Raw genomic sequence first — 10466 nt, 5'->3', positions numbered from 1 at the left:
AATCTTGGTGAGTTGATAGAACTGTGAAGAACTAAGTTGGCAATTTTTGTAACTTATTGTCTAAGTATTCAGCAAATCTGGGCATCGTTTCAATAATAAACGTAAGAAGCTTTCCCAAGTGTTCAGTTTAACAGCTAATGAGGCTTGCTTGGCATCGGAAATCCTATTCTATATAACAGGACATTGAACTCATCATGCAGAACAGCCTCTTGTTTACAGCATGGGCCCATTAGCTTTGTCTTCACTACAGAACAAGTTCACTGATCTAATGCCCCAACATGGTTTTGAAACACAGACAAAAGTACTTGAAGCAGTCTACCGGCATTCCAAGAACTGGTTGGAGCGGACAAGCCCTCCAGTAGGGTAAAAGGCAAGTTTGATCTAAATCAATTCAGGCTGTCTGTGGACACAGACATGTGAGACAGATGAATAGATGCACCCACTGCTGCTCCATGGTACAGGATTTTGAAATATCCCGGAGTCCACCAGTTCTGGGAGCTGTGCAGAGAACCATACCAAAGTACCAAAGAGCTCTTTAACTAATATGTTCCTTTTAGCTAATGTACCTCAGAACCATTTTAGTCTGAATGTAGGACAACTTACAATGGTTCTTAACATTTCTCAGTTTGGCTAGTATGAAACACTGATTTGAGATTAAACTGGTTTAGTACAGTAGGGGCATGTCTCTAGAGTTGCTTGAGGCAGAAATATCATATTCCTATTCAATAAATACGTACATCTGCATCACAATGGAAGTTATCACTAATAATGATCTTTATAGATATTTTGATATAATTAGCCAGTAAGAAAAACACCCAAGGTTTTGATGCAAAGTTAAGTTCAAAGATTTCTTTATTAAAATACCTTCTCAAATTCACTGTGGTAACATTTTTTATGGTTGGTGGCATGCTAGTATATACATTTGCCAACAGAAGTATGCTACAAAATCATCTGTGAAAAGTTTAAATGTTTTATTTAGGGAAAAAATAAATAAAAAAAATACTAGTCTGTAAGAAACAGAATAGTTTTAGACTGGCAAGGGGGGGGTGGGCCAAAAAAACCCTTTCTTTCCTTTGAAAGGAGATGCCTCAGAGCCTTCAATGCAATGCTTAAAGCAGTTAGCGCATATATATATATATCTCTGTATATATAAATCCTTGTAATTTCTCTGTATGAATAACTAGGTTCTTTTTTTTTGGTTTAACTTTTTAAAGATTATTTGCCATTTAAAATGACAACCTTCTTACCTAGATCTAGATCCCATAATTAAATCTGGTTTGGAACAAAGGAACAGAGTGTGAGATAGGGGACAAATTTACATTCTGACAGAACTTCAGCTTCTGGGGCTTTTAGTTTGTGATTATATTTTGTGTCACTGGACTGCAATCTGTCAGGAATTCTTTCAAAAAAGAATCAATACAGCAAACTGATCCACACGCTTTTAGCTAGGGGAAGGAATTTAATGAAAAACCCCCAAAACTTGCATCTCTACTGATGTGTGTACTTGGTGAAGTTCTGAATCTCAGTATGGATATCCAAGTTTTAAAAGAGCCCATATTTCGGGATACATTTAGAGTGCTGCAATTACCACGTAGCACAGACAGTGATAAAAGAGTTGGTGTGGCTACCAGTAGTAGTCTGTCCCCTGCAGCTCAAAACAGCCTGTAAAACCCATGTTGGCAGAGCTTCCAGCAGCCACAACCTAACTGCTTCTTGAAGCTAGCTCATGTATCTGTACCCCACATTGTAGTCACAGCAGTAACTGCATTGTAGACACAACCTTATTCTGCTGCACTTCTACTCCCATTCCCCATGGCAGGATAAAACAGAAATGAGAGAAATAAAACTGTTTAGTGGAAGAAATTGAAGAGGGGGACTCAAGCTGTTGGTCACCATAGGCATTTTCCCATTAGCACTTTTATTTGCAAATTTTTAATTCAGTGCTTTAGGAACATCTCTATTGCTCACCCTGAGGAAACGAACATTGAAAAGTAAGAGCCTGGCAAATCCTTAAATAAGTGTCACAGAGTTTTTTGAAACAGATGCAACATCTTCCATCTTGGGTTTGGTTTTGTGTTTTTCTCCCAGCAGTTGATATTCGAGCTGGCTATTCTAAGTGGCATCAGGACAACTTTCAATTTTCTGTTGGGAAAAAGAGAAAAAAAAATACCCTTGTGAACATACATTCAACCTTCCTTCCTTCTTAGATGAACAAAATCTGCTTAAATATTTAATTTATGGTAACAACAAGACCCACAAAGCACTGAGTTAATCATGGCATTACCCATCAGAAGGAGAGGGAATGACAACAGTAGGAGATCAAGACTGACAAATATCAAGCCTGATTGTGTACACTTAAGCAATTGTGACTGCAAAAAAATACAATTGTGTCCATATATTTTTGGGCCCTCACTTGTAAATACGCAACCAGATTTTCAGTTGCACTGAGCACTAAGTTCAAATGAGGGATGGTGAGGGTGGGGAGGAACTGTTCCACACCTCTGAAAATCAGCCCACTTCTTCACAAGTATATCACACAGATATAGAATCAGTTGCCTAACTTTAAACCCTCAAATTTTAATATCTTAGCTCAAGTGCTGGATCCATAAAAGGATTTGGGGGGGGGTCACAATGCCGAACACTGCAGTGCCAAATTTTAGGTGGCTTGTGACCAAGCAGCAAGCACAGCCCTGAGTCGGGTGCTAAGTGCTGCATACAATGGATGGGATGATGTCTCAGAATAGAAACCACAGCAACCAGCATACTGATCGGGGTAGCAGCTTCAGCGAGCCAATAGGAAATGTTCATAAAATAGGGGCGGGGTGAGGGTAAGTTGTCATAAGTTCCACCCTTCTCTGGGCACTTCCTGGCTGGGTATGTTAGCACGGGTTCAATGCTTCTGATACACAGGCTAGCTTGGGTATGTCTGCACAGCTCAGCAATGTGCTGCACACACATACCTTGAATTCCAGGCTGGAGGGAAGCATTTTACTCCACTGGGGGATTCCAACCCTCAACCCAGGAATAAGGTGTATAAGCTACTCCAGGGGTAGATAATGTTTTTTGGCCGGAGTGCCGAAAAAACCACAATGTCTACCTTGGAAGGTGCTGGAGTGCTGACATTTCAGAGCCTGAAGCAGCTGTTTGCAGCCTCCCGGCTGCAGCCGGCCCACAGAGCCCAGTCTGCTTGCAGCAGGGCTTGCAGCCCCCCAGCCGCCTGCTGGGAGCAGCCTGGGCTCCATGGCCGGCAGCAGCTGCTTAGAGCCCAGGCTGGCCGTGGTGTGCCAAGCAAAATGGCTTTGCGTGCCACGCTCAGCATGCGTGTCGGGGGTTACTGACCCCTGAGCTAGTCTCCCTTCTCAAAAAATCCACTGCTGAGAATGACATGGTGCCCTGTAACCTAATTGCTTAATTTGGCAGCACTAAAGTGCCTGATTCCCTTTGTGGATCTAGCCCTATGCAAGTTCTCTGGGAGTCAGGGGCAAAAACTGGAATTAGCCTTCAAGAACTTCTGGTTTCTAACCTGTATTTATTTCACAGGATCACTTTGCCCTTCACATCCTGACAGCCAACATTTCCCCAACATTTCTGACTGGACACACCATTCATCTTCATTTCCTGCCTTAAGCTATTGTGTAGCACTACTGCATGCAGTTAAGTGGATGCCATGTCCCACCTCAGAGGTGGCTGCACTGTACTGTTGGCAAAGAGATCCCCATTTCACACTGAGTTTACGGGATGACTTCAGATCAGTTGGGTACAGACAATGTGTTAAGAGCCAAAGATTTCTCCAAGTAGGTGGAGAATAGGAGATGTTTGTCCCCCAGAAGGTACATTTTGCATTTATACAAATGTACACCTGAAAGTACACTGTGTCCTGCGTGAAGCCATCTGTCCACATTTACCACCGGGGCAAAATAAAACAAACAAACAAGTCAAAATGATGGGAGAGGGGACCATGAAGTCAGAATGTACTGCTACAGTACATTCAACACAATACCAAATTAGTATTTGGCGAAGTGGCTATCTCATTGTTAAGATATTTCCTTCAATATGTTTTCAGAAACTAAGACCATTAAATAACTTAGAAAGATTGCCAGCTCTGATTTCAGGAAGGAAACCTCCTCCCAGTTCCTTTCTGAGTAATTCAACTAATTTACTCCAGACACTTCCAAGCTGATTTTAGGGTAAAAAAAAAAAAAACAACAACAAAAAACCCCCAATGATCCCCATTTATTTTTCAAACCTATAGATAGAACTTGAGATCCAAAATCCTGAAGCTGACAAGAACCAGGGAAGTGACAAGAAACCCCCAAAAATTAGATCTGGAACATCTCTGCATTTGACCACAATGCAATTTAAATAATTCAGACTTTGGCTGGTAAAGCATCTGTCTAATACACTGTCATCTTTGACTAAAGTTCATGACAACGTCTTTCTGGGAATCTGTATAATGTCACCCAGGTGGTTAATGTTCTGTTTATTTATTAAAACCTTGACCTCATGTTCATCATCCTCTCACACTGCACAGACCGCAGAGGTCTTCACAGTTTCCATGCCTGGTTTATACTTATTCTAACAATTACGTAGAGGTAGAAGATGGGTGTGGAAGAGAGTGCATGAAAACCATGCTTTGCCTTAAGATTTTCTTGGAGAATATCATGTTTGAATAAAGTTTGTTTGAAACATGGGATATACACTGCTGTTTGAATTCAAAATAGGAAGCAGGCACTAAGGATCCAATCTTGCCTACTCACTACTGTTATGGAAGTCGATAGGGCTGTTTGTGCCCCTTGACCCCCAGATAACAAGACTACAAATAGGGCTCCCCTCCAATGTTCCTTATTGCCATCTGTCCCACTCCATATATCATTGTGGTGTTATCTCTATGATAATGGCAGGTAATGAATGTTCAAGATCCATCCTTGGATACACACCAGTAGTCTGGTAACCTGCCACCTGTTCTGAAACTGTTTTATTTGATTTAATTAAGATGCCCCAAAGAGAGCAGGCAAACACCATGGGCCTCTAACTGCAGTATCAAGCACTGTGTACAAGCATTTCCTCTGTTTTCTACAGGAGAAAGCTATCTGTGGAAGAAAGTCAAGTCACTTAGGTTACTAGGAGCCTTTTCCTTTTGATGATTGATTCGCACTCAGATGATCTGTACTTCTGAGGTAAGTCAGAGCACAGCACTTGGTAAAAATAAGCTCCAGAGAAAAAGTACCACCAAAAAATGAGAACAGAAGACTCTCTTTGCCTTTTCTCTGCTCTTATGTTGCCTAACAGAATTGAGAGGCAAAAGGAAAATTTATGAGCAAATTTACTGTTCTGATCCTCACACTATATCACTTCTCTGGAGAAAGCACAAAGACATTCAAGCTCACTCCTCAGCAGTGAATGATGCAACAAGGCCTGCTTTTAACCAAGAACTTCACTGAGGATTGATCCCCTAGGTCTGGATAAATCAGGATTGGGGGAAGGGAGTTTACCACGTATGCAGAAGCAACAGCAATTCAATTATTTAAGCAGGAGCCGTTAAAGTATTTAGCTGCACAAGGGATGCTTAATAATGGAAATGTTCTATATGCTAAATGAACGTGTCAAGGTTACCAGCATGGTCTCATGCATTGTACTAGAGCCATTTTCTGAGAAGCCTCTTACTCACTCTACGATGTTAATTTTGCTGGCACACTTCAGTCCCGCTACCAGGAATCTGTGGACTGTGGAACAACCATGAGACGACCTCTGGAAAAACTCAGGTAAGATGTACAACTAGCTGGAAAGCAGACTTTTCTTTAAGGTATTCCTAACAAATTAACATTTGTGGCAGTCCATCTACCTTTATGTAGTAGGTAAGACAAGGAAAACATCAGCCTGAAACCAGCTCCTCCTCACATGGAGCATGCCAGGAGATAGCAAGATCTCAGAGCCGAATTAATTATATCCAAAATGGTTTACATGGTGTTTTTAGAAATTGTATGATATTCAGAAAGTAAACACAGCCCCATGACACAGCTTTGTCGTGCCTTCAGGTCTCCTTATTGGTAAATGAGGAAAAACAGTCCCCAAAACAATCCCAAAGTGCTTATGTTTTGCCCAGCGATAGTATCTTTTATCCAAAGAGCAAGAAGTGCTTTGTAAACTTGAATCAATGAAAAGACTAAGCTCTCCAATGAGCGAGATACTAAATTCAGCTTGCCCATTTGTTAAACAGAGTGTGAAACTTGATTACGGTTAGTGATTAGTCAATTAAGTTAGTGACAGAGGTGGAGAAAGAACCCGGGGGCTGCTTGTGAATTCTCTGTTTTGACCTGTGACAAACTCCCTCTGGATCCTGATAGACCTGGAAAATACATGTGTTAGCTGCATACTGCAAGAGCTCAGTTCATGCTAGCAGCCGGATTGTGTTTAGCATCCCCGTTTGACTATGTTGAAGTTGCTGATAAGTTGCAAACAAAGTGCCCCATCCTGCATGCCTTGCCCACCCCAAATCTCCTCTTGAGGTCCCAAGGGCTCCCCCAAAAATAAAGTTGGTCTCTAAAAGACAATGCAGAGTGCTGAGAAGGGACAGTCTGTCTTCCTTGGTCCCAACTGCCTTCACCCTAGAGCCTGACAGAAAAGAGCTGTATTCTCCCCTAGTGAAACCCTGGGGTCTGATTGGTGTGACAGGGAGGACAGCTTGGCTTGATTTAATTTTAGAAGCTAAGATCAAAAACAAAAGCCCAGCCTTTAAGTTAGAACAGGCAAAGCCATGAAAAACCCCATTTGGCCACTAAAACATGCCTATTTACTCAAACAGACTCTGTGACCTTCTCTGCTCTTCCACGAGACTGTAAACAACGTTGAGGGTTTCTTTTGTTTCCCATGTGGATGCAAGTGCTGATGGAGGGAGCAGCCCTGACTTTCAGACCTCAAATGTCTGTCGTCAGCTGCTGCAGACAGTGCCATTGTGATTATTATTTATGAGTTTCTTATTTTCTTGAATTCTTTTTAAGTAAATGCTTTCGAGTCACATCAAGCAGCAGGAAAATAAACACGCTAGCTCTCATTTGGAGTTGGGCTAGCATTTTATCTATGCAAACACAGACTTCTTCTTTCCCCTTGGGCTTCTGCTTGGGGACGCAAGTAACTGACGTCATGGTGCTGACCCTGCCAATGACTGAGATCATTCAAGGCAAGGCTGGAGAAGGGATCTATGTAGTACTAGCACCTGCTTTCTAGGGATCCCATTATCTTGCTTTAACTCAGCAGGTGACTGGATCCCTGTGTTTCTCACCGACATCTGCCTCAGTTTCTGTCTTCACACTTTTCATGAGTTTTCTGTCAGAACACCTTTTTCCTGAGGTCAAATTAACTCACAACCTGACCTCCTGATATGATCCTCCTGTCTTTGTGCAACTTTACACTCTCATGAAGGCAGGTGCATTTTACTATGAGTTTCTCATCTGAAAAATAATCAACATTATAAACAGTTCAGAGCAGGGACTGCATTGACCTGTCTGTCTCCCCTGTGCCCAGCAGATTTCAGGTGTCAGCACAATAACAGTATTAATAACAATACTTAATAGCCATCACATGATTGAACAGTGCCCTGTAGACACTGTGGGTGGTATTCTATAAATAACAGTAACTTCCACACCTCTGAAGGGCAGGCTCTTTGCTTCTCGCAGTTTAGCAGAGCTGAGCAATCCCTCATTCAAGGCATTTAGCCTCTTGTTTTCTCTGCAAATTGACTTTCTCTTGCAAATTGGCTTGGTCTTCAAACTATTCACCAAAGGATCATGCACAAAATTTGAACCACAAATAGTTAGCTTGACTGAGCTCTGAAGTCGGACTGTGTTGCTTCTAATCTCTGACTGGATGAGAATAAGTGACAAAATTGGGTCAAAATTTGCTTTCCATTAATACATCCTTAGAATATCACACATCCTGCCAAGCATCCTTTCAGTCAACCTTTTTTTCTAATACATTGGATAAAAGTAAATGCAGAAAGTGTTGGGCCTGACCTGTCAGATTGATGGCTGGTGCCTCTAAGTAAAACCAGCCTGGCAGTTTAATGCATCCTTTTGGAGAGTGCCATCCATGCCCCATACTAGCTTTCGCAATATCAGGTCCTTCATATGACCTTTAATGCCAACCAATATAGGAATAAAGTGCAGAAAATCTTGCTTGTATGTATCCAACAAAGTGTTATGAGGTTAAAAGCAAGTAAGTGCTCTGGGATGCTAATTTTACTAGTCAAACATTTAACCTAATACATTTTTCCAATTTCCATTTAAATTTCAAAAAACAAAACAGATATACTTACAGAGTATCTGTTTTCCCCAGAATCTGGAAAACAAAAGAGAGCTTAGAAGAATGCCATCTTTCAGCATGACAAACTTTATGTGCAAATAAATTAGATGCTTAAATTAAGGTAATTTGCACTGTATTCAGTATTTTGCAATGGTACATACTTGCTAGCTGGGGGGCTAGAAAGTGAATTTTCAGACTTCTAATCCAGCAAAGTACCTAGGCAGGTGCCTAATTTAAGCATGTGATCAGTACCTGTTGATTTCAAAGGCTGAGTTCAATAAAATGCAAGCATATGTTCATCTATTCTGCTGACTGCAGACTACGCAACAAGACAGGAGCCCCCAACTCCATGAGTACTCCAAAACAAGGTAGATGTCTGCCTGATTAAACGTTTTATCCAGCGAGACCAAGGACTAGTTGCACAAGGAAGAATTTCCCTCTACATACAAGCTGTTATGCGTGATGTGCTCCTATTTGCACATCTAGATGGTCTCTAATGCACAGGTGACTGGTAGGGAGGACATGGTGGGGAGGGGCACGTGCCCCCCGATAGGGTCATCCCACCGCTGACACTGCCGGTGGTGTCTGCGGGTGCTTGACATGCCTCCCCTACAGGGCCACTGCCAATGCCACCAGTGGCATCTGCAGGAGCTCGCCAGTTCTGCCCTCACTGCTGATGGCGTCTGTGGGAGCTCACCAGCTCTGCCTCCACCACTGCCAGTGGCATCTGTGGGTGCCCCCACCAGATTCAGGAGGCACCAGTCGCCCATTTGACTCTGATACACAGATGCCAGGGAGAGAAGGAATGGGGAAATAATGTATAAGTGAGGAGAAAGGTACCAAAAGACATCTGAGCTTTAAAGGATTCCTGGGCCTGATCCAATAGCCCAGTGAAGTCAATGGGAGTTTCTGCATTTGGCTTTGGATCAAGCTCCTTGTGTTTATTTTTAGGGCAGCCTGAATGACTGAAATGTAAACCCTACGTGCATAATTAAACCCAATGTGGAGTGGTTGAGTCGAGAGAAGTGAATCTGGCATTCAGAGAAAAGGCTTGGGGGTCAGAACTCTGCTAATCAGGTCTCTTGTACCAAAGCACCATGTGAACCTGGACAAGCCACTTAATTTCTTTGTGTCTCCATTTACCCATTTTTAAAGTGACATATAATAATCTGCCCCATAGACAACTCATTGGGAGGCCAGCCCCACATTTCTGTACCAAGAGTGGGCCACAAGGCACAGAGCTGCAGCCTGGCTGGAGCAAGGGCCTGGCAGCAGTGGGGATAGCCGCAGTGGTGCAATTTCTGTGCCAGCAGTGTGCATGGGGCTGCAGCAGCAGGACGGAGTTGTGCCCTCCACTGTACTGGCAGTGCAGAGTTGTGCTACCCCATTGTCAGCACTTATGATCTGCCCCAGGAACATGATGCTTATTTAATTAAGATTGGAAAAGTGCTTTGAGGTCCTTAATTGAAAGACATTATGCAAATGATAACTGCTATTGTTATGGCTAATGAACAGGTTTGTAAGCTTCTCTTGAGAAGTTCCTTCACTATCCAATGTAAATTCACCTTTGATCACTTTTATCCTGTTAATCAAATTTGTATTGTGTAGATACCGTGCTAATTAATTCCTTTCTCTTCTTCCTCGTTACACCCTTCACATCCTTTGTGCACAGTTAAGTATATCCGGTTTCTATTATCAGCATTTCTATTACATTAGAATTATGATTCTGCCTTTTGTGAAACAGCACTGTGCTCTTCAGTGCATCCATGGACTATATCTGAGTCTAGAACAGGGGCGGGCAATTATTTTGGGTGGAGGGCCGCTTAATGAGCTTTGGTGACCTGTCAAGGGCTGCATGGGTAGCCACGCCCCTTGACAGTTGCCTCGCCCCTTGTCATCATTTTGGGACTGGAAGTCCCACCCCCCTAACCTCTGACCTTTGCCACTGGAAATACTCCTTTTGAGAGGGGGGGGGGTTGCCATCTTAGAACCAGAAAAAAATCAGATCATACACTAAAAGTCAAACACCTACTATAACATGTTTTAAGTTTATTACAAAATATATTTTTTGTCATGATTTGTGTATGTGTAGTGAATACAGAGGGGGGTGCATAATAACTAAAAAATAAATTCTTAATTTTGTCTATGGTGGGGAGAGGGTGTGTGCG

General features: G+C 42.4%; 1 protein-coding gene across 17 annotated transcripts in view; it reads right to left on the bottom strand.

Moving 5' to 3' along the window:
- Positions 1–821: 821 nt before the first annotated feature.
- The window catches only part of PECAM1 (platelet and endothelial cell adhesion molecule 1), a 48567-nt gene continuing 38922 nt past the window's right edge, over positions 822–10466 (bottom strand). For 4 of the 17 annotated variants that reach the window (XM_025196288.1, XM_025196289.1, XM_025196290.1 and 1 more), the window contains 4 exons: positions 8312–8334; positions 7643–7859; positions 5669–5723; positions 822–2142 (listed from right to left, as the gene is read on the bottom strand). In XM_025196288.1, the coding sequence (XP_025052073.1) occupies positions 2022–2142; positions 5669–5723; positions 7643–7859; positions 8312–8334 (416 nt within the window). In that variant the 3' untranslated portion in view covers positions 822–2021. Of the gene's footprint in view, positions 2143–5668; positions 5749–7642; positions 7860–8311; positions 8335–10466 lie in introns of all 17 variants that reach the window. The other 13 variants (XM_006017364.3, XM_006017368.3, XM_025196295.1 and 10 more) reach the window with 5 other exon arrangements.

This window comes from Alligator sinensis, unplaced genomic scaffold, assembly GCF_000455745.1.
Source record: "Alligator sinensis unplaced genomic scaffold, ASM45574v1 scaffold282_2, whole genome shotgun sequence".
NCBI lineage: Eukaryota > Metazoa > Chordata > Crocodylia > Alligatoridae > Alligator > Alligator sinensis.
The sequence above is the reverse complement of the archived record's forward strand: the minus strand, read 5'-3'. Positions and strand labels throughout refer to the sequence as shown.